General features: G+C 45.2%; 2 protein-coding genes and 1 non-coding gene across 3 annotated transcripts; all 3 read right to left on the bottom strand.

Moving 5' to 3' along the window:
• Positions 1–15,801: 15,801 nt before the first annotated feature.
• Positions 15,802–16,212, bottom strand: LOC124659882 (histone H3.2). The gene has a single exon (XM_047197698.1). It carries the CDS (start codon positions 16,210–16,212, stop codon positions 15,802–15,804), a length of 411 nt encoding a protein of 136 aa, XP_047053654.1.
• A 2,141-nt stretch (positions 16,213–18,353) lies between these two features.
• On the bottom strand, positions 18,354–18,426 carry TRNAE-CUC. Its single transcript has one exon. It is a non-coding gene; the product is annotated as a tRNA-Glu (tRNA).
• Positions 18,427–19,716: 1,290 nt separating this feature from the next.
• On the bottom strand, positions 19,717–23,555 carry LOC124660138 (D-glycerate 3-kinase, chloroplastic-like). Its single transcript, XM_047197928.1, has 12 exons — positions 23,387–23,555; positions 22,596–22,957; positions 22,111–22,190; positions 21,973–22,024; positions 21,833–21,874; positions 21,651–21,729; positions 21,409–21,440; positions 21,261–21,329; positions 21,100–21,174; positions 20,907–21,023; positions 20,766–20,816; positions 19,717–20,060 (listed from the first exon to the last, which is right to left on the bottom strand). The coding sequence occupies exons 1-12, from the start codon at positions 23,538–23,540 to the stop codon at positions 19,917–19,919; spliced, it is 1,257 nt and encodes a 418-aa protein (XP_047053884.1). The 5' UTR covers positions 23,541–23,555; the 3' UTR covers positions 19,717–19,916.
• Positions 23,556–24,555: the final 1,000 nt, after the last annotated feature.

The following is a 24,555-nucleotide window of genomic DNA, read 5'->3' as shown; positions in this document are numbered from 1 at the left end:
CCCTCTAATGAGTTGTTTCGAGTTTGGTGTGGAGGAAGTTTTCAAGGATCAAGAGAGGAGGATGATATACTATGATCAAGGAGAGTGAAAGCTCTAAGCTTGGGGATGCCCCGGTGGTTCATCCATGCATATATCAAGAAGACTCAAGCGTCTAAGCTTGGGGATGCCCAAGGCATCCCCTTCTTCATCGACAACATTATCAGGTTCCTCCCCTGAAACTATATTTTTATTCCATCACATCTTATGTGCTTTTTCTTGGAGCGTCTGTTTGTTTGCTTTTTTTTTGTTTTTGTTTGAATAAATTGGATTACATCATGCTTGTGTGGGAGAGAGACACGCTCCGCTGGTTCGTATGAACACATGTGTTCTTAGCTCATAATATTCATGGCGAAGTTTCCTCTTCGTTAAATTGTTATATGGTTGGAATTGGAAAATGATACATGTGGTAATTGCTATAAATGTCTTGGGTAATGTGATACTTGGCAATTGTTGTGCTCATGTTTAAGCTCTTGCATCATATACTTTGCACCCATTAGTGAAGAAATACATAGAGCATGCTAAAATTTGGTTTGCATAATTGGTCTCTCTAAGGTCTAGATAATTTCTAGTAAGGTGTTTGAACAACAAGGAAGACGATGTATAGTCTTATAATACTTGTAATATGTCTTTTATGTGAGTTTTGCTGTACTAGTTCATCCTTGTGTTTGCCTCAAACAACCTTGCTAGCCTAAACCTTGTATCGAGAGGGAATACTTCTCATGCATCCAAATCCTTGAGCCAACCAACACTATGCCATTTGTGTCCACCATACCTACCTACTACATGGTATTTCTCCGCCATTCCAAAGTAAATTGCTTGAGTGCTACCTTTAAACAATTCAAAATTTATTACCTCTTATTTGTGTCAATGTTTTATAGCTCATGAGGAAGTATGTGGTGTTTATCTTTCAATCTTGTTGGGCAACTTTCACCAATGGACTAGTGGCTTCATCCGCTTATCCAATAATTTTGCAAAAAGAGGTGGCAATGGGATTCCCGAGTCCCAAATTAACAAACTAAAAATAGACACTCCTCCATGGTATGTGATTGTTGGACGGCACCCGAAGGATTCGGTTAGCCATGGCTTGTGTAAGCAAAGGTTGGGAGGAGTGTCATCATAATAAAACTAAAATAAAAAGGTACTCCTTCATGGTATGAGATTGTTGGCAGGCACCCGAGGATTCGGTTAGCCATGGTTTGTGAAAGAAAGGTTGGAAGGAGTGCCACCCAAAAATAAAGTAAAATGGGAGCCGCTCTATGAAGGTTTGTCTGGCAAGGGGGTTAGAGTACCCACTACCATTCGTTGACAACAACATACACCTCTCAAAACTTTATTTTTATGCTCTCTATATGTTTTCAAAATCAAAGCTCTAGCACAAATATAGCAATCGATGCTTTCCTCTTTGAAGGACCATTCTTTTACTTTTATGTTGAGTCGGTTCACCTATTTCTCTCCACCTCAAGAAGCAAACACTTGTGTGAACTGTGCATTGATTCTTACATATTTTCATATTGCATTTGTTATATTGCTTTGCATTGACAATTATCCATGAGATATACATGTTACAAGTTGAAAGCAACCGCTGAAACTTAATCTTCTTTTGTGTTGCTTCAATACCTTTACTTTGAATTATTGCTTTATGAGTTAACTCTTATGCAAGACTTATTGATGCTTGTCTTGAAGTGCTATTCATGAAAAGTCTTTGCTTTATGATTCAGTTGTTTACTCATGTCATACACATTGTTTTGATCGCTGCATTCACTACATATGCTTTACAAATAGTATGATCAAGTTTATGATGGCATGTCACTCCAGAAATTATCTTTGTTATCGTTTTACCCGCTCGGGACGAGCGAGAACTAAGCTTAGGGATGCTGATACGTCTCCAACGTATCGATAATTTCTTGTGTTCCATGCCACATTATTGATGTTATCTACATGTTTTATGCACACTTTATGTCATATTCGTGCATTTTACGGCACTAACCTATTAACAAGATGCCGAAGTGCCGGTTCTCGTTTTCTGCTGTTTTTGGTTTCAGAAATCCTAGTAACGAAATATTCTCGGAATCGGACGAAATCAACGCCAAAGATCTTAGAATCCCGGAAGCATCCGGAACACACGAGAGGGACCGGAGAGGGGGCACGGAGCCCACCACACCATGCCCTGGCGCGGCCTAGGGGGGGCCCGCGCCCCCCTAGGGTTTGGCCAGCCCTTCGACCCCCTGGCGCCGCCTCTCCGCCTATAAAGAGCCCCTGGATCAGAAAACCCGATACCAATTGACGAAACCCACAGAAACCTTCCAGAGCCGCCGCCATCGCGAAGCCAAGATCTGGGGGACAGGATCTCTGTTCCGGCACCCTGCCGGAGCGGGGAAGTGCCCCGGAAGGCTTCTCCATCGACACCGCTGCCATCTCCACCGCCATCTTCATCACCGCTGCTGCTCCCATGAGGAGGGAGTAGTTCTCCATCGAGGCTCGGGGCTGTACCGGTAGCTATGTGGTTCATCTCTCTCCTATGTAGTTCAATACAATAATCTCATGAGCTGCCTTACATGATTGAGATTCATATGATGATGCTTGTAATCTAGATGTCATTATGCTAGTCAAGTGAGTTTTACTTATGTGATCTCCGGAGACTCCTCGTCCCACGTGTGTAAAGGTGACGAGTGTGTGCACCGTGTGGGTCTCTTAGGCTAGATTTCACGAGAATACTTATTCACTGTTGAATGGCATAGTGAGGTGCTTATTTATATCTCTTTATGATTGCAGCATGTTGTATCACAATTTATCTATGTGCTACTCTAGTGATGTGTTATTAAAGTAATTTTATTCCTCCTGCATGTGTGCAAAGGTGACAGTGCGTGCATCGTGTTAGTACTTGGTTTATGCTATGATTATGATCTCTTGTAGATTATGAAGTTAACTATTGCTATGATATATTGATGTGATCTATTCCTCCTACATATGCATGAAGTTGACAGTGTGCATGCTATGCTAGTACTTGGTTTAGTCTGTTGATCTATCTTACACTAAAGGTTACTTAAACATGAGCATTATTGTGGAGCTTGTTAACTCCGGCATTGAGGGTTCGTGTAATCCTACGCAATGTGTTCATCATCCAACAAAAGTGTAGAGTATGCATTTATCTATTACTGTTATGTGATCAATGTTGAGAGTGTCCACTAGTGAAAGTCTATTCCCTAGGCCTTGTTCCTAAATACTGCTGAGTTACTACTTGCTTGTTTACTACTTCGCTGCGTTACTACTGCTGAGTTACTACTGCTTGTTTCTTGTTTTATTGCGTTACTACTGCTGCAATACCACCACCATCAACTACACGCCAAGCACTTTTCTGGCACCGTTGCTACTGCTCATACTTATTTATACCAACTGTATTTCACTATCTCTTCGCCGAACTAGTGCACCTATTAGGTGTGTTGGGGACACAAGAGACTTCTTGCTTTGTGGTTGCAGGGTTGCATGAGAGGGATATCTTTGACCTCTTCCTCCCTGAGTTCGATAAACCTTGGGTATCCACTTAAGGGAAACTTGCTTGCTGTTCTACAAACCTCTCGCTCTTGGAGGCCCAACACTGTCTACGGGAAAGGAGGGGGAACGTAGACATCGGCGTCCTCAACGTTTCAAAGAAAAAGGCAAGTAGCCCGAAAATAGGGGTAAAAAATAAATCCTACAAAGGAAACATTTATAGTTCATAGAGGCTGACATGTGGGACCGATCTGCCAGTTGCATCCTCATCATTTCGAAGTCGGCAGGGATCAGAAGAAAAAGGCAAATAGCCAGAAATTAGGGGTCAAAAATAAATCCAAAAAGGAAACTTTTATTCTTCATAGAGGATGACATGTGGGACCGACCTGCCGGCGAGCGTCCTCATCGTTTCAAAGGCCGCAGGGGATCAAAAGAAAAAAAAGGCAAATAGCCAGAAATTAGGGGTAAAAAATAAATCCAACAAAGGAAAGGTTTGTTGTTCATAGAGGCTGACATGTGGGACCCATGAGCCAGCGGCGACCTCAATTTCAAAGGCGGCATATGATCGAAAAAAAGGCAAGTTAGCAAAAATCAGGGGTAAAAAAAATCTAAGAAAAGAAACTTTATTGTACATAGAGGATGACATGCGGGTCCCATGAGCGAGCACCTTACTCAACGTTTCAGAGGCGGCATGAGATCAAAAGAAAAAGGAAACTGACCAAATATCAGGAGCAAAAAATAATCCAAGAAAAGAAACTTTTATTGTACATAGAGGATGACATATGGGTCCCACTTATACAAGCTCTTTCGCTCCAAGATCTTGCAAGTTGATTGTACATAGAGGATGACATGCGGGGCCCTTGTGTCGACGGCTTAATCAACGTTTCCAAGGCGGAAGGGATCAAAAGAAAAAGGAAATAGCCAAAAATAAGAGGGTGAAAAAAAATCCAAGAAAAGAAACTTTTATAGTATAGAGGATGACATGTGGGTCCCATGAGCCAGCAGCTTCCTCAACGTTTCAAAGGCTGCATGAGATCGAAAGAAAAAGGCAAGTGACAAAAAATAAGAGGGTAAAAAAAATCCAAGAAAAGAGATTTGATTGTACATAGAGGATGACATGCGGGTCCCATCAGTCAGCGGCTTACTCAACGTTTCCAAGGCGGCAGGGGATCAAAAGAAAATGGAAATAGCTAAAGATCATAGGGTGAAAAAAATCCAAGAAAAGAAACTTTTATAGTACATAGAGGATGACATGCGGGTCCCATGAGCCGGCGGGTTCCGCAACATTTTCAAAGGCGGCATGAGATCGAAAGAAAAAGGCAAGTGACCAAAAATCGGAGGGTGAAAAATAATCGAAGAAAATAAACTTTTATTGTACATAGAGGATGACATGCTTGTCCCATTTTGCGGCGAGAGGTCCCAACGTTTCAAATGCGGCTTGAGATCAAAAGAAAAAGAAAGTAGCCAGCAGCTTACTAAACGTTTCAAAGGCGGCGGGGATCAAAAGAAAAAGGAAATAGCCAAAAATCAGAGGGTGAAAAAAAATCCAAGAAATCAAACTTTTATTGTACATAGAGGATGACATGCGGGTCCCATGAGCCGGCAGATTCCTCAACGTTTCAAACGTGGCATGAGATCGAAAGAAAAAGGCAAGTGACCAAATATCAGGAGCCAAAAATAATCCAAGAAAGGAAACTTTATTGTACATAGAGGATGACATGCGGGTCCCATTTGCAGCAGCGGTCTCAACGTTTCCAAGGTGGCACAGGACCAAAAGAAAAATGAAGTAGCCAGAAATCAGGGGGTGAAAAAAATCCAAGAAAAGAAAGATTTCAATTGGGCTGCATCTGGACATATGGGCCTTCGAACTATCCTTCTGGGCCTTTTGATTCGTACAATTTCAGCCCACTCCAGAACATGGAAGTTCGGATTTTTCTCAAAAAAAAAAACAGGAATGTCCTATGCTTCGCAAAAACAAAAAACAAGGAGATTCAAGATATAAGTTGTAAAAATAAAGATTTAAAGACGAACTTTTATTGTACATAGAGGATGACATGCTTGTCCCATTTTGCAGCGAGAGGTCCCAACGTTTCAAATGCGGCTTGAGATCAAAAGAAAAAGAAAGTAGCCGAGAAATTAGGGGGTAAAAAAAACTCGAAGAAAAGAAAGTTTATTGTACATAGAGGATGACATGCGGGACCCACGAGTTAGCGGCTTACTCAACGTTTCCAAGGCGGCGGGGATCAAAAGAAAAAGGAAATAGCCAAAAATCAGAGAGTGAAAAAAAACCCTAGAAAATAAACTTTTGTAGTACATAGAGGATGACATGCGGGTCCCATGAGCCAGCGGGTTCCTCAACGTTTCAAACGTGGCATGGGATCGAAAGAAAAAGGCAAGTGACCAAATATCAGGAGCCAAAAATAATCCAAGAAAAGAAACTTGATTGTACATAGAGGATGACATGCGGGTCCCATTTTGCGGCGGCGGTCCCAACGTTTCAAATGCGGCTTGAGATCAAAAGAAAAAGAAAGTAGCCAGAAATTAGGGGGTCAAAAAAAACTCCAAGAAAGGAAAGCTTTATCGTTCATACGAGTGACATGTGGGACCTATGAGCCGGCGGCTTACTAAACGTTTCAAAGGCGGCGGGGATCAAAAGAAAAAGGAAATAGCCAAAAATCAGAGGGTGAAAAAAAATCCAAGAAATCAAACTTTTATTGTACATAGAGGATGACATGGGGGTCCCATGAGCCGGCAGATTCCTCAACGTTTCAAACGTGGCATGAGATCGAAAGAAAAAGGCAAGTGACCAAATATCAGGTGCCAAAAATAATCCAAGAAAGGAAACTTTATTGTACATAGAGGATGACATGCGGGTCCCATTTGCGGCAGCGGTCTCAACGTTTCCAAGGTGGCACGGGACCAAAAGAAAAATGAAGTAGCCGGAAATCGGGGGTGAAAAAAATCCAAGAAAAGATAGATTTCAATTGGGCTGCATCTGGACATATGGGCCTTCGAACTATCCTTATGGGCCTTTTGATTCGTACAATTTCAGCCCACTCCAGAACATGGAAGTTCGGATTTTTCTCAAAAAAAAAACAGGAATGTCCTATGCTTCGCAAAAACAAAAAACAAGGAGATTCAAGATATAAGTTGTAAAAATAAAGATTTAATTTATCCGTTTGCAATAGCTCAGAGCGAAATACACTGTTTATTGTCTGCAAAATAATCAAGATATCACATGTTTCTTGTACGGGGAGGCTGACATCAGGGACCCATGAGCCGACGAGCGTCGTCAACGTTTCAAAGGCGGGGGTCGAAAATAAAAAAAACAAAAAATCAGTTGGTAAAAAAATCCAAGAAAAGAAAACATTTATCGTTACGAGAGGATGACATGCGGGACCGATGAGGCAGCGGCATCCTCAACGTTTCCAAGGCGGCGGGGATCAAAAGAAAGAAAAAGGAAATAGCCGAGAAATTAATTAGGGGTCAAAAATAAATCCACCAACGGAAACTTTTATTGTTCATAGAGGATGACATGTGGGACCGACACTGCCAACGACGTCCTCATCGTTTCAAAGGGGGCAGGGGATCGAAATAAAAAGGCAAATAGCCAGAAATTAGGGGTCAAAAATAACTCCAAGAAAGGAAACTTTTATTGTTCGTAGAGGATGACATGCGGGACCCATGAGCCAGCAGCTTACTCAACGTTTCAAAGGTGGCATGAGATCGAAAGAAAAAGGCAAGTGACCAAATATCGGGAGCCAAAAATAATCCAAGATTTATTGTACATAGAGGATGACATGTGGGTCCCATTTTGCAGCGACGGTCTCAATGTTTGTAATGCGGCTTGAGATCAAAAGAAAAAGAAAGTAGCTAGTAATTAGGGGGTGAAAAAAATCCAAGAAAAGAAAGTTGATGGACATAGAGGATGACATGCGGGTCCCTTGAGCCAACGGCTTACTCAACGTTTCAAAGGGGGCAGGGGATCAAAAGAAAAAGGCAAGCCAAAAATCAGAGGGTGAAAAAAAATCCAACAAAGGAAACTTTTATAGCACATAGAGGATGACATGCGGGTCCCATGAGCCAGCAGGTCTCTCAACGTTTCAAACGTGGCAGGAGATCGAAAGAAAAAGGCAAGTGAAAAAATATCGAGGAGCCAAAAATAATTCAAGAAAAGAAAGTTTTATAGTACATAGAGGATGACATGCGGGTCCCATTTAGCGGCAGCGGTATCACCGTTTGAGAGGCGGCGGGGATCGAAAGAAAAAGGCAAGTGAAAAAATATGAGCAGCCAAAAATAATTCAAGAAAAGAAAGTTTTATAGTACATAGAGGATGACATGCGGGTCCGATTTAGCAGCAGCGGTATCACCGTTTGAGAGGCGGCAGGGGATCAAAAGAAAAAGGAAATTGCCAAAAATCAGAGGGTGAAAAAAAACCAAGAAAATGAACTTTTATAGTACATAGAGGATGACATGCGGGTCCCATGAGCATGCAGGTTCCTCAACGTTTCAAACGTGGCATGAGATCGAAAGAAAAAGGTAAGTGACCAAATATGAGGTGCCAAAAATAATTCAAGAAAAGAAAGTTTTATAGTACATAGAGGATGACATGCGGGTCCCATTTAGCGGCAGCGGTATCACCGTTTGAGAGGCGGCAGGGGATCGAAAGAAAAAGGCAAGTGACCAAATATGAGGTGCCAAAAATAATTCAAGAAAAGAAAGTTTTATAGTGCATAGAGGATGACATGCGGGTCCCGAGTTAGCGGCAGCGGTATCACCGTTTGAGAGGCGGCGAGGGATCGAAAGAAAAAGGCAAGTGACCAAATTTGAGGTGCCAAAAAAACTCCAAGAAAAGAAAGTTGATTGCACATAGAGGATGACATGCGGGTCCCATTTAGCGGCGGCGGTCTCAACGTTTCCAAGGCGGCAAGGGATCAAAAGAAAAAGGAAGTAGCCAGAAATCGGGGGTCAAAAAAAATCCAAGAATAGAAAGAATTTTGGTTCATAGAGGATGACATGCGGGACCCATGATCCTGCATCGTAAACGGCTCGATCGGAGAACGTTGAACGAGATGGCGCGATCGAGAAAAAAAACAATGCCGGAGAGGCTGCCATCCGGGCCCTACATCCCTCGGCGGTGCGGATTTGCGTTGACTCGGCCGGCGAACCCGAGAATTCGCGATGCACCACGTCCCGGGCCACCATACGCGACGTTTTGGCCGCTTTCGTCGGGCTAGGTGGCCTCAAAAACGAGAAAAAAAAGTTTTGACATGCACCACGGAGGGACCAAAATCGTCGGCCATGGTACACCAGCAACCACGGCGCGACTTCAACTTCGTCGGCCATGGCAACTTTTCTTGTAGTGAAGAAGGGCAAGGACAATGTAGTGGCGGATGCTCTTTCCCGCAAAAACACCCTTTTGCTTACTCGCTTGGATTTTCATGTCTTGGGACTTGAGGAGATCAAAGAACTCTATACTTCCGATTCTTTCTTTGCACCGATATTTGAGAAGTGTTCCATTGACCGAGGACTCGATGATTTCTATTTGCACCAAGGATTCTTGTTCAAAGGGAACAAACTTTGTATCCCTATGTCCTCGCTTCGCCTTTTGCTCTTACAAGAATCGCATGGAGGTGGTCTCATGGGTCACTTCGGAAGAGAGAAGACATACGCCATGCTCTCGTCCCACTACTATTGGCCAAGAATGTACCGCGACGTGGAACGCCTTTGCCGCCGGTGCACCACTTGCTTACAAGCTAAGTCTACTTCCAATCCTTATGGTCTTTATACGCCATTGCCTATACCTTATGCACCATGGACCGATATTAGCATGGATTTTGTCCTAGGGTTTCCTCGCACCAAACATGGTTATGACTCAATCTTTGTGGTAGTGGATAGGTTCTCTAAGATGACACATTTCATACCTTGCCATAAGACCGATGATGCTTCACACATTGCTTCGTTGTTTTTCAGGGAAATTGTCCGCCTACATGGAGTACCGGCAAGCATTGTGTCGGATCGAGACGTCAAGTTCATGAGCTATCTATGGAAGTCACTCATGGCAAAGTTTGGAGTGAAGCTCTTATTCTCATCATCCTCCCACCCGCAAACGGATGGACAAACGGAAGTGGTCAATAGAAGCCTCTCGACTCTTCTACGCATACTCGTGAAGAAAAACTTGAAGTCATGGGAAGAGTGTCTCCCACACGCGGAGTTCGCCTACAATCGAGCCAAGCACTCTACGACATCAAGGAGTCCCTTCATGGTCGTCTACGGCTTCGAACCTCCAACGGCACTCGACATACTACCACTTCCCCTTCATGAGAGAACGAACATGGACTTCGACAAGCGCACCGCCGCCATGAAGAAACTACATGAAGAAACAAGAGAAACTATTCAAGAACATGTGCTTCGTCAAGCTACACGCCTCAACGCCAAGAAGAAGGAACGCATCTTTGAGGAAGGCGACCTCGTTTGGATCCACCTCCGGAAGGAAAGATTCCCTCATGAACGCAACTCAAAGCTCAAGCCAAGAGGAGATGGCCCTTTCAAGGTCCTCAAACGCATCAACAACAATGCCTACGTCATCGACATCCCAACCTCCAAGTACTTGGTGAGCAACACGTTCAACGTGTCGGACTTATCGCCATATCATGAAGATGAAGAGGACCACGAGTCGAGGACGACTCTCTCCCAAGGGGGTGGAGATGATGCGGGGTGGCCTTCGGACAACTCCACACCAAGACCAACAAGTCCCCCAAGTGGACCAATGACTCGGGCTCGAGTTAAAGCGCTACATGATAAGGTGACCTCGCTCCTAGCCACCCTTGATCTCGGTACACCTTTGGATGGAATGCTACCTCATGCCGATGTGCTTTGTGTCATTAGGTACAAGGTGAATCAAGACCCCGGAGAGGAGGACATCCCATGGTCAAGGGAAGGAGAGGAGCATCAAGTCATGAAGATGGACATGAAGCTGGACCCGACGTCACTCGAAGCACTCGAAGGAAGAGAAGACGCCGGCCGGTCCACGACCCGGTCAACCGGCCCCACAACCGGATCGTCCGGTCCCAGGCCCGGTCAACCGGTCGCCCGACCGGATCCTCCTCAGCCTCGTACCGGGAACCAACCGGACGGAAATCTGCGAGGTTTCCGGTTGGCGACCGGTCGACCGGCCCCACGACCGGGCCACCCGGTCACAGGCCCGGTCTGACCGGCCCCAAACCGGATCCGACGGGAAGTCTCCACCAAACTGCCTAAGTTATGTACCTTTTCGCCTTGCTGGCCATGTATGCCTATATAAGGACCTGGGACCCCTCCTTTACCCCTTAGACATAATTTTGAGCTTAAACCAACTTTGAGCTTAGTCTCCCTAGGGTTAGCATCCATCTTGGACAAGCATCCCTCTGTAATAAAGGCCATCCTTGTTGTTGATTTGGATATTGTTGAGTGAGATTCTAGTGCGAGTCACTCTTTCTCCCTCACCAATCTCTTTTCTCCAACACCAATCTCTCACCGCGAATTCTGCCGCGTGCCTCTTCCGGGTGATTCTATTGGCGTGGTCCATCGAGCCACGGGGGTAAGTATCGGGTGTATCGGGTTGGTGTGCGTGCGTGAGTACCGGCGTTCTTCGTGTTCTTCGCGTTCCTCTCGCTCTCCCACCTCTTCCCTTGGATCTTGGGTCAAATCGCGAGATCGGGCCAACCCCTAGATCTCAGATCTCATCAGTGGTGGTATCCGCCCAAAATGCATTGTGTGCATGGGAGAATGCCGCATGCAAAAACCCAGACGATGTCAAGACAGCTAGAAAAGTGTTAAGGATAGAAATGTCAGCAGGAAGAATTAATCGAGGGCATAAAAAAGGTGTCGAAGCAAGAGGAGATATATAAAATGCAAAAAAAGTTGAGCTAATTGGCTAACACATGAAGATAGAAACGTCGGTTCTTTTCTTATGCAATAGAACGCAACAACCGGAATGCGGTTGTGAAATTAAAAGGCCCGAATAGGCCATGGAGAGAAGGTAATGCACTTATTAGACTAATTATTTTTCTAGATCTTTACATCACAAGTGGAGGAAACATATCAGGTTTTACTCCACGAGGTAAAACCGAAAGTTAAATGGAATAAGAATGAATGGCTAATTGCTCAATTCTTACAGGAAGATGTGAAGAAGGATCTATTTACGATTGGGGACTTTAAAGCGCGTGGAACTTATGGTATGGATGATGTATTTCTCTAGGAGTTTTTTACTTTTATAAGTGGGGCTGTATCAACTATCAACATAGATATTCGAGGCTTTACAATCCAGTGTTATACCATTGGGATGGAATGATACGACAATAGGTTATAACTTTTATCCCAAGGTTAATGATAGGCCAATTAGACTATGTAATGTACCATACAATATTATCTCCAAGGTACTTGCTAATATATTGAAAGTCATACCACAAACTATTCAAGTCTGAACCAGACTGTTGCTTTTGTTATAAGTGTTTGATAACAGACTGCTTATGAGTGCTTCCATACACTCAAGGGGAGGGGAAATGGAAGGAATGGTTAATGCGTTGTAAAACTAGATATGCATAAAGCTTATGTTCGGGTTGAGTGGGTTTTTTGAGCGATGTGATGATAAGACTCAGATTCACGCAACAGTATTTTGGGAGAACCTACTAATTTCTATCATATCTAATATTATCGCATATGAACATTCGAATGTGTTGTGAACTTTTAAACATTTGAATGTGTTGTGAACTATGATCTTGTAATATATCGAATAATATATCGTGTATGTGTTTCTGCATTAGATCTATTGTACAAACAAAATTTGCTCCATGTAATGGTCATGTTTGTCCAAGAAAAAAAATAGGTGCCTTGCAGCGCTCCTAGGCTTTGGTAAATTCTTGGATCCGCCTTTAGTTATAGATCAACAAGTAATGGAAGACCAGGGGGCTGGGGGTTGTAGATATACAGGTAATGGACATTTGCTTGCTTAGTAAAGGTTATGGAAATTGGAGAATGAAAATGAGCCATCGCATCAATTGATTAGAGAGAGTACTTGAAATCTTTCTCCCTTTCTCACGCTAAATTTAAGTGTGTGCACTCTCAGTTTTCGTACTGTTTGCTGGACATTGGAGATATCTTTTTTAGTATTTGCAGAAAAAATATAGGGAATATTCTGAGAACCAATCTCTTGGGAAGATTTATGGGTGGGTGTATGTGTTTCCTTTTCTAGGTTACAGAACTTCCTCACAGTAAAATTGCTAGTGTTGTGGAAGCGTTTTGTGTGACGAAGGCTACTAGTTACAAGATCTTCTGTGTTGGAATGTCCTTGAATAATGAAGATGGGATGTAGGTGGATGCTAACAAAGTCTAGACAATTTAGCGTTCATAATTATATGTATGTAGCTCTAAAAGTCTGACAAGTTAGAGTACCTTATAGAAATATGTGCTTTCGGAAGACACAACTTAAACTTAAAGTGTTTATGTGGCTTGCATTACCAGAAGACAGTAATGCTTACAAAAGGGGTGCCGCTTCACAGGGGCTGTAGAGGCAGTGGCAAATACATGTCTACAGTGATAGGGAAGCTATTGTTCATCTTTTCATTAGCTGTCTAGTAGCTATTTACAGCAGTTAGGTATGTCTATGTGGCGGTTAGATGTGATGAGCTGCTAGGTTGGGTTAATTTTTTCCTGTTAAAAATTGGCTATTTTTGTCAACATGAATTGCCGCATTGATTTGGGCACTGAAAATCCAGGAACAATGCCTACTCCAAGGGAGTATTTCCATAGGAACCTATTACAGTACTACTGTTAATTTCATATTTGTCACTATATCTCCTATTGGTCTGGTTTGCAAAAACTTTTTTTTTTTTTTGAAACGGAGGCAAAAGCTTTGCCTCATTCTATTAATTAAGAAGAAAGTGCCCAATTTTTAGGAGAAAATCGGGCGAAAACCAACAACACACACTTAGCACCCCGGCCAATCTGGCTACCCACACGAAGCACAGACGCCATCGAGGAGAAAGACCATCGGTGAGGATGTCATCGAGCGTCATCGTCGTCACTCCTCCACGAGACAGCGATTCCGACTTCACCTTAGACAACCGCCACCGAGACCCTCGCCGCGGACGACATCGGAACCCAAGTGAGCCTATGCCAAACAGTCGACCCCCAAGCACGTCAAGGAGGAGGCAACTCCGACTTCAACCGTGACCTTCATAGGAGAAGATGCACTCCTTGCACCGACGCAAGCACCAATCAAGTGGCATCGTTGCCACAAGTCGCCTCGCAGCTCCGACTTCACCATCACGGCAGGGGTGACGAAGGACATGCCGCAACTCCAATCCACTCACCATTGTCATCGTCGCCACGCAACCCATGACGCCAACACCATCCAACTTCCACGGGTCCCTCCGACCTAAGCAACTCCAAATCGATGCCCTCAAGAGGGAAGACGACACAAGAGTGCCGCCATCGACCGATCACGGTGGATCTAGGGATTTCCCCGGAGCAAACCCAGACAGGAAGCCACAACGTCACCTCGGCGATGCCTTCAAGAAGGGAGCGGCGCCCGAAGCCGCCGCCACCGCCGGCCTCGGCCAGCTGCCGGCCGGCCAGCAACCGAGACAAGACGTTAGCCCGGGACTTGTTGCGCCATCCTGCTTTGTGCCCAAGACCGGACCACCTTCCCCACCAACACCTCGCCGCTGCCCGGGGCTGCCGCCCCCGGATCACCACCAGCACCTAGCCACTGCACCATTGCAGCACCACCACGGCCAGGCCTCCCGCGCCAGCCAGCCGCGACGCCCAGACCAGACACGCCCGGAGCCAGCCCGCAGGGCCCAGATCCGGCCCGTCGGCGCCCCACCACCCCCAGCGCCGCCACCCCCGCACGGCCTCGCGCCACCACCATCCCCAGCACCGGCCGCCAGCAACGACGCAGCGCCCGCAACGTCCACTGCCCGACCGGCCCAGGCCAAGCCCAGATCGGGCCCGCCGCGCCGCCGCCAGCAGCCACGCACCAGGCCGCCGCAGACGCCCTCCGCCGCGACCACCAGCTCCGCCGGCCGGTGCGCCGCAATCTCCCGCCGCCAAGCCGCAAGCTGCATCCGGCCACCGCGGCTTCCCCAAACCGCGAGCCCCTCCGCCGGCCGGAGAAAACAGGTCCTGCCGCCACCGGCTCCGCTCGGGCTTTGCCCGGCAGAGGCCACCGGCGACGGCAGGGAAGGAGGTGGTGGAGGGGAGGGGTGGTTGCCGGCGGCGCGGTCGATTCGCCGCCCGTGTCGCCCAGGGGAGGAGCGACGCGGGGGCCTGTTTCTTTTCTTCTTGCTGTAGAAATATCGTTTGCAAAAACTATAGTGCAGGAGCAAAACTGCTAACCATGGTGGTTGCTGAATTCTTCCTTCGAAAGATAAATGGGGGGCCATGGAGTTTTGTTTATCAATTTCCATTAAGAAATGAAAATTGGGTATTGTGAGCTCCTTTCCTAAATTAGTCAAAGTATGAACTCGGGCAATCAGAATGTGCCATATATTCCAAGGATGGAAGGAAATATTAATCTACCAAAACAAACCATTTTACTAAAACAAATCAAAGCACAGACTCTTTTGTTTTTGTAATCCCAGTACAATTGACATTCAGTAGCAGAATGACAGTTGGGAATCCTGATGCAGCTTCAGTACAGTATATCATCTTTTGTCTCCCCAAATAAGTGGGCATTGGAAACTTGTCGACCAGGCCTTGTGTGTCTAGAAATGAGCTTAATTATTAGAACCAGGTAGCAACAGGTGTTTTGTCTCTGAACTGTGAGGCATGGATTTGGCCGAATTCAGCAGTGAATCAATCCGCGAGATTGTCAAACCACAGTTGTCAACCAGCTCCCCGCATTCATACTGTGCATCATGGGACAATATCTGGAGCTAACATCGGGATAAGATTGGCACGAAACATCGATTTGGTAGACTCGCCCTGCCACCTGGATCGAGTCTACTCACATCAGATTTTTATTGTTGTCAGCCATGTTTATAGAAGATGGACGGAGATGGGCTGTTTCGTGCTGTTGATTAGTTACGAGTGGGAGCAAACCATGAAAGGCAGAAAACATTGACAGTCTTGAATACATGAACACAAACGCGGATCGGTATTTCCCATTCATAGATTCAGAGAACATTTGATGATATCCATTACAGAGAACCGCGACTAGATGACGACATGAACGAGGCATAAACACACATCAGGGTACGAATCGAGCAGAAAGGACGGGCGCGTCAGGCCTAGGCGCGTTCGCCGCGGATGCGTCGGGCGAGCTGGATGTCCTTGGGCATGATGGTGACGCGCTTGGCGTGGATGGCGCAGAGGTTGGTGTCCTCGAAGAGGCCGACGAGGTAGGCCTCGGCGGCCTCCTGCAGCGCGGAGACGGCGGAGCTCTGGAAGCGGAGGTCGGTCTTGAAGTCCTGCGCGATCTCGCGGACGAGGCGCTGGAAGGGGAGCTTGCGGATGAGCAGCTCCGTGCTCTTCTGGTACTTGCGGATCTCGCGGAGCGCGACGGTGCCGGGGCGGAAGCGGTGCGGCTTCTTCACGCCGCCGGTGGCAGGGGCCGACTTGCGCGCCGCCTTGGTCGCCAGCTGCTTCCTCGGGGCCTTGCCGCCGGTGGACTTGCGCGCCGTCTGCTTGGTGCGGGCCATCTGGTTTGCGGGATCTGGGCTGAGGAAGGGAAGGGGATTGGTGGGATCGTTCGTCGCTGCTGTGTGAGGATTTGGGGAGGAGTTCGCCGGGTTTAAGTAGAGGAGGCGGCGCGGAATTTTGGAGGCGGGCGGCGCGCCGGCGCGTAGCTTGAAATTTTCGGGATTTCGTGCGAAAACATTGGGGATTTTGGAAACGGAACCAGGGAGGAGCGCGGGTCATTTCAGCCGCAGGATTATGGAGGATTGGACGGCGGTGATGTGTCAGGGGGGTTGGCCACGGATCGCCATCCATGGTGCATCCGTCTGCTTCCTGCTATGTTCACCACAGCTGTTTCTGCCTTCGTGGGCGTGAGCACGCGACGGACGCCGTTGCATCGCGTCCAAAATGGAGGGTAGCGATATGGCCTCCAAAATGAGCAAATGGATTTTACCAAGCAATAGCACTACAAGGAACGAAGAAGATAATAGGGAAAAAAATGCGACAACCCACAACAGATGTGCGTGTATTTGTATTAAGTTGACCAAAACAATCAAAGAATGGCTACAACACACCCGCATTTCTGCTTTCAACACACTCCTACAACACCAGCGGCAAGCTCGCCTTTACCCAACCTCGAGCCAGAAATGACCAAGAGGCGGGGCATTGAGCCTCCAAAGCGCGTCACAGCGGTGCGCTCGTAAATCGGATGCCATTTGCTGCAGGGACGTGGTGGCGCGCATCGCGGAGGTGGTGTCGGTGGCGGCGAGCTAGCTTGGTGTTGCTGATCGTTGTGGTGCCAGTGGTGGTCAACGCCCATATCCTATGCCGGTGTTCCTCGCATCTCGGTGGTGATGGCTTTCTTCTTCGCGCTCCTTCTTCATTCAAGCTCAGGCGTATCTTCACGGTCACAGTGTTTGGCCCAGGTGAAAGCCCTGCTCGACGGCGTTGTTTCCTTTCTTGGAGGTGTGCTCGTGCATTCACTTTACCTCTCCTCCACTCAGATGTCGGCACAAACCCTAGGTACAGCGACCGGAGTTGTCGGCGGCGGCACCACGGTGTCATTATCTTCTTGAAGACGTCCTCTAGGCCATGTGGGGAGTGGCCGATGCGACAATTGGAGTCTGAGGCATTGATGTGTCGCCTGTGTTGGCCACAACCCTAGGCTTGTGCTTCCGAAGCGCAACGTACGAACATGGCGACATGTAACAGCTCAATTTTTTGCCCTTCTCAAATTTTTCCAAACCACATTTTTGCCTTATTTCAATTGTTTCATTTGAATTGCTCATGCCTTCTTTAATTTTTCAAACCTTGGCAAAGCTTGAGAATTTTTTGACTTGGTCTCTTGAAATTTTGTACCTATGATATGAGGTGATATATTCCTTATTTTCTCAACCTCAAAATAATTCAAAATGAATTTATTTTTCTATTTAAAGAAAAAACCCTAAGATCCCACTTTACAAGGGAACCCCATTTTATATTGCTCTAGAAATTCCCCAAAAATTAGGGAGCGATCCCTAAGAGGTTTTAAACAGATTTTCTACAAAAATATCACATACTTGTTTTTTACCAGAACCCTTTTATTTGCTATTTCTGTTTCTGCCCTTTTATTAGTTATTTTCAAATGATTTTCAAAATGGTTTTTCCTAGATGGCCAAGTGACCATTTTGGGTGCACCTTGTGTCCCTCTACAACATACGAAAACCTCAGACCAAATCTCTTCCAGAAACCCCTTCAAAAGCTTCCAAAACAATTTGATATGTTTCTGTATTTTTAAAATATCTCCATTACCATAGATAAAATGTTGCATGTGTCATGTTCTAATCTATTGATGATCACCGTTACCAAGTGTTTTTTAGCAACAGATAGCATTGGAAGAAACGAAGAAGTGATTAGGAAAGTCTGAAGAATAAGTTAATAGCAAATGCCAGGTTCTCACAAGCCGGGGTGCAGGAAACCAGAGAGACAGCAGTGACCTCCAATGGGAGAGAAAGCACCCTGAGAAATGTTGAACCAGCCACTTCGTCTGGTTCTAGCCATGGACTCTGTAGTGCATGGGCAAAATTCAGTAAAATTTCTACTGTTGCCTGCAGCTGGGTAGCCTGGAAGAGTGAAAACAATGGATTGAAGGGAGCTGAGGCCTGAGAAACAAAAAGACAAAATATTCCGTCGCCGGGACTTGAACCCGGGTCTCTCGGGTGAGAGCCGAGTATCCTAACCACCTAGACTACGACGGATCTTGTGCTATAGATGTATACAACTGCTTATATAACAGCCACATGTTCAAACATAGAAGCTTTGTTTTTTTGCTTCAAAAATATGAAATCTTATTCGAATACGGCAATGTCTTAAGCAGCATAATAAATAGCAAACAAACCAGCAAGAACATGGTTCAGAGAGTTAATACTCCACTCGCGATTATTAACATGTTGGTTCTCATCCTCTCTACATTAGCACCTTGCCGCAGCGCCTCCAACACCTTTGGTTTGTCCCTCCCGATCACTCCACTAGTCAAGCAATTAGCAAATAGTATATGGTAAACAACCCCACTGGTACCTGCATGGAGCTTGTTCTGTCTCGTAGCAAGAAGAGGTCATTGCCTTCCAGAGAGTCCAGAACAAAGCAGCCAGGCTGGGAGAACCTTGGACAAAACACATTCCCACCCCTGGAAGTGTCCCCAGCCAAACACATATGGTAAAGAAATAATTCTCTTGTGCATCCTAGTTTGCAGGAAATTAGGCATGGCCTATAACAGTAAGATCTTCTTTATTTGGCTGACCAAGATAATCTGTCGGGTTCAGCTCTGAGTTGAGTGTAGTTGCAGATTGTTCTCAGAGCTAGATCTCCTCACAAGTCCCTCCTGAACTGTAGGCATTGCCCTCTAGACAAATAACTTTGGTTATAAAGTCTCGCAAACCTCAGCAAGAAAATCTCTTGCTCACACCATGGGTCCTCCAAAAATCTGGTTTGAAGACCATATGCTCATATTATTTTGAAGACCATATCCGAATCGTAGGTATCCTCCAAAAATCTCGGCAACAGCTTGAGATGGTCTGTGTTTCTAAAGGTAATCCTTCTTTACAATCTGAAACCAAGCACTATCTCTGTTTTCCAGCTTCTAAGCTACTTACAGAAAAAGAAACCCCCTTAGCTACAAAAACAAAGTGTGGAATTCAAACATCTGATGGTGCAGCACTCACATACAGGGTCACTTGAAAGAGGCTGATAACGATAAGTTGAAGTTAGTAGTAAGTAGTCACTCAATAGAATGAATGCACTAATGCGGAAAAAGAATGCGTGATTAACAATGGTAGAAACAAAAACAAAAATCCAACAATGTGCACATTGGGCAAATTTTATCAACAGAACCTTGGTCCCATTTGTCAGTCAGCATTCTGAGGCCAAACTACATCACTGAATGCATATATTATGAGATGCGTAAAAGGGGACTCGAATAATGCACACAGAACACAGGAAGAACTGTTCTGCAAATAGTGAATTCGAAAAGGCAAATAATGCTGGTGACAGAAGAAGAAAAATGGGAGGCCAATTTCTTTAAATATATAGCAAAATTTGGTATACATCGAATTTACACATTTAGAATTTATAACCGATAAGAAAAAAGAGGTCGGTGGTGCTTGCTTGGCATATCTGGTCTGAGAAAGATCAGAAATCCCAAGCTCAACCACTGAGTCAAGATATCCATTTCAGTATGTACATTTAGGACTCAGCTACCAGAGATAGGAGTCCTCTCTTCGTCTATATCAATGACCAGCAGATGGTCTTTCTTCGAGCCATTTGGTCCCTCTTTATATAGCGTGGGCAAATACGCATGGTATGCTGGTAGGTAGCGTGATACAAAATCCATAACCTGCAGGAATTGTCAGATTTCATCATGGTCAACAGCATTGGAAAGAACAGTCAAATTAAGGCATCTCAAGATTATCAATGGATAAATGAACACATGATTCAGGGGTGGCCCTCGATGAATGATGTAAAGTGGTTTATTGAAGAAATTGCAGAAGTCAATACTCAATACAGTATGATTTGATATCAGTTAACATAATTGGTTTATTGCCCAACTATGATACAAAGTTATGGCACTGGTTGGTAAGTACATTCGCATTTGCATCCTTGTAATTTTTGCTCAATTGTCCTTTTCATTCAGAAGGTGTGCTTCTGACAGTCCTAATTTTTTTTCGCGGATGACTTTCCGGATTCGAGAGATGCACTATCCAGTTTGGTCACATTCCACAGCTAAGAACTCAGAAAGAGTTTTTCCTATATGGTTGTTATGAAGTGTATAAGTGGATTGTATTTGCCCTTTCCATCGGTTCGGATTTTTGGCTGTGTTGGCTAGTGTATGAAGCTTGACATGGTAACAGAGCCATCTTGAGTTCAAGTCCTGGTTTCCGCAATTTATCCTAAAATTGTTGTTGCCCCGTCACACGTGAGGGGGGTGTTGCACACAGTTAAAGCACTCTACTCTCCTTGAAAATCAGTAGGGCGCTAACAAATGATCCAGCTGGAAAGAAAGGTCACTATGATGAACAAGTTAGCTATATGAAAAACACACCTCCTCGTCAGACATCCCTGCTTTACCATCAGCTCTCATAGCTACCTCTGCCTGCAGATAAAATAATAGCGTCAGAAAATTCCAATTCATGGTTTCTTGTGCATACTATGAAGCCACTAGTTGGATAAACGTAATGATAACCTGCAGTCTCCATTGAAATACACAGTTAGGTTCCTTAATTTTTATGACAATCCATGATTCAATGAATCTGTCCCATGCGTCATAGTATGCACCTAGGTTCTTATTAACCACCTCAAGCTGAAGAAGAAAAAGAAAAAGTCAAACTATTGTAAGAACAAACAAATCAAATTATGTATTCATGCAAGCGACAAACCTGAGGATCCACTGCTGTTACAACTTCATTTGGAAGAGGTTTAAATCCCAGCATCCATCCTTCAAAGAGAACAACCTACAACAGGAAAGAAAGCATACAAAAAGTTGAGAACAGTATACGTCTCAACTGAAAAAGTTTTTTTCCGTTAAACACGAGATTACCTCTGTGGGCCCTTCAACCTCCGGCCATGTTGAAGGATCAGCCCGGTCACCTCTTCCACCGAAAGCAGACTACATGGACATCTGAGGTGTGTCATGCAGCTAATGAAATATAAACATCAGGTATAGGAAGATAACTGCAACCCTTTACCTTGTCATACCGTGGAACCTTCATCTTCATACCTAAAGATTGTAGGAAACAATTGTAATTTCAGTAACAATATATTTTTCATTAATGAATCTATGATGCCTTTCGTTAAAAAGAATCTAGTATGCAGCTCACATAACAAATATTAAAAAAAACTAAAGAATGATAGACCTATGCGCAAATGACCATGGAATAGAAACGCAAAGGGTTTGAAGAAGATATAAATACTTATTTGTGACCAGTACCTTCCTTTGTTAGTTTGATCAGTGACTCAAGTGTCTCGACTGAGAACTGGAGATCGTGGCTTCCAGCATTTCCACGGAACTGTGAAGTTTTAGTAAGGTACTCTCAGTTCATGCTGAACATCACTTCAACTAAAAGCCTAAAACACAGTGTAGTAGACTGGGCTACTGGGGTATTCTTGTACCTCTAAAAGAGAATTTCCGGGATGTGTTTCCCTCAATTTACCCTGCAAATAAAATGTATTTGTCGATCATTTCACTGAAATTCAGTAAGCGAATATTTTTCAATACAAAATTTAATTGCTCTGTATTTGAACATTCATGCCTGTTCTGCTGCAGTCAAATAGAAGTCATCGATAGACAACGTGGCAGAATTCCTGCGGCGCGCAATAGTTTGGCAGTCAAATTTCATTCATAAAGGAAAACAAAACACAAGGTAATCAACATGGTGAGGAAAACTCACCTACCAGAAACTCGAAATAGATAATCAAGTGCGAAAACAAGAGTTGTCTTTCCACTGCCTTGGGGAGCGCTGACCCCGATCTACGATACAGAAAGATGATCCATTTAAGCAATGTGAATGAACAGAAGTACTTGAAGCTTTTCATTCTTGTAACTTGATACTGTTCAGATCACATTTTGGTCAAGTTATCTCAATTTGTGGTACTAACCACACAAGACTGGTTTTCATGGTGATGGTGGACATTCGACAGCATATGCCTTTGATGATATTTGTTTCGTTAAAAGCATAATGCAGAAGCATCCGGCATAATGCACGAGAATCTGTGCTCGTGTCTAAGTGGTCTGAACATGTCATGAGAGTTTTGGATGCTGTCGGCACTAACTGACAAAGTTATATGAACTAATTTCTTTTTTTCGAAGATGTATATGAACTAATTTCACTTGAGATGAAAAATGAAATAGAACCAGCATTGATCAAATGCATACCACTAATGGCGGGATCTCGTCCCCCTCGTTGTACTTAGACCTGTGGTCGGCGACCTGGTCCTCGCACCAGAGGAAGACGGGTATGTAGAAGTGGTATATCCTAGCCTTCTCGGCGTCTGACAGCCGGAGCTCGTCGAGGCGGAAGAGCCGGCTGACCTGCGAACCGCACCAGAGCCACCGGTCGATGGACTCGGCGATCCTCTCCCGGGTGTAGCCGATCCTGTCAACCAGCGGGCCGCTGCACATGAACTCGTACAGGTCCTGCACCGCCGAGACGAGCGCAGGGGACGAGGCGGGGGCGGAGCGCGCCGGCGCCAGCGACCGCCCGGCCGCCGGGCTGTGATCCGGGCATGCGAGGAAAGCTGGCGTCAAGAAACAAGAAATTGATTGCGTCAGCGGAAATGGCAGGGGATATCTTGCTACTACAAGCCATGGTGCAAGGTCCATTTGGTAAGAATTTGACGAGCATCCGTCTTGGAATCTGAAGAAAGATTACCGTCGTCCATGCTGTTGCAAGAACCTGAACGACCGAACTAGCAAATGACAAATCGATCCGCAAAGAAGCAGAGAGAGAAAAAAGGCACAAAAAAACCGCCTCCGCCGCCGTTCTTATCCTCTTCCCGGATGTTGCGCGGGCACGGGACAAGACGGTGCGAGAATCGATTAAAAAAACCAACAGTGGGAAGTGACAACACGGCACTAAACAAACCAAAGCACAGCCGACGGATTCCACACGACGCACTGCTGTGCAATTGAAGAAAAATAATGTTTTGGGCGGGAGCGTGCTGAACCTTTTCTTGACGGAGTGGCGGCTGTCACGGCGAACGAGCAAGAGGCAGCAGCGGCCTTGGGATGGTAAGATTTGGCGAGGAGGAGAGGTGGAGCGGATGACGAGACCGCCGCCGACGCGGAGAGCGGCGGCGGGGCGGCGTGGAGCGGCGTCATCTCTCCTGGTCCCGAGCAGACGAGACGATGCTGGACTGACGTGCGGGGGAGAGTGCAAGATTTTGGGGTGGAGGAGCGGAGGGGATTTTTTCAGGATTGGGCGCGGAGTGAAGCCGGCCTCTCGATGCAGTGCGTGCAGGGCGGCACGCCAACTGTCGCTATCCAGAGCCATATAAAAATGAAATGCAAAATATTTGTACTACACCCAATTTCCAAGTTCTCAAACTTGAATGGTCTATGTCTCGACAGAATTACATAAGGCCCGAGGAAGAAGGGAAGAAAATCATGTGAACAAAATTACCGCACTTGTCAATTGGGGCACTCATGTTTCTCATGAAGTACACGAACTGGATAGTGCATTTACCTCAAATTGCTTGCTAGTTACATTTCTAAGTCTACCAAAAAACATTGGAAAATAAGGATATCTTCCGATACATATAAGGGGCCCAAAAAAACATTGGAAAGCAAGGACATGTTTCGATCATGTAAGGGATCAAAGATCTTAGCTCGTTTTGCCGAAAGAACGAAGGCCCATGAACTCCTCGAATATCATAACACTATTGGAAATGTGATGAGAGTGCATGGCTTTGACTGATGATCGGCCACATCCAAATGACATGTGGGTTGAACACCGTCCAAACTCTCACCATTATCTATGAAGATAATGTCGCTTGTGTTGCACAACTCTAGAAGCGTTACATGAAAAGTAAAATCTTACAAACCATATCATCCCCAAGTTCTTCTTCTATGCACATGACCTGCAAAAGATGAATGAGGTAAGAATATTGCATACTATGTGAAATGGTTGGTATGGTTGACTAGAGGGGAATAAATAGGCGACTATCAATTTTTATTACCTTTTATAATTTTAGGGATTAACAAAAATGCAAATTTAGTTTGAGATAAAAAAAATGCAAGTTTTTTATATGCAACTAGGTAGATAACCTATATGGAAAGCATATACAAAGAATACACAAACGAAACAACAAGTAAAGGGTAGAAATAAATGCAAGAT

The sequence above is a fragment of the Lolium rigidum genome, chromosome 6 (assembly GCF_022539505.1).
Source record: "Lolium rigidum isolate FL_2022 chromosome 6, APGP_CSIRO_Lrig_0.1, whole genome shotgun sequence".
Classification (NCBI taxonomy): Eukaryota; Viridiplantae; Streptophyta; class Magnoliopsida; order Poales; family Poaceae; genus Lolium; species Lolium rigidum.
Note: the sequence above shows the minus strand (reverse complement) of the source record. Positions and strands in the feature narration are given on the sequence as shown.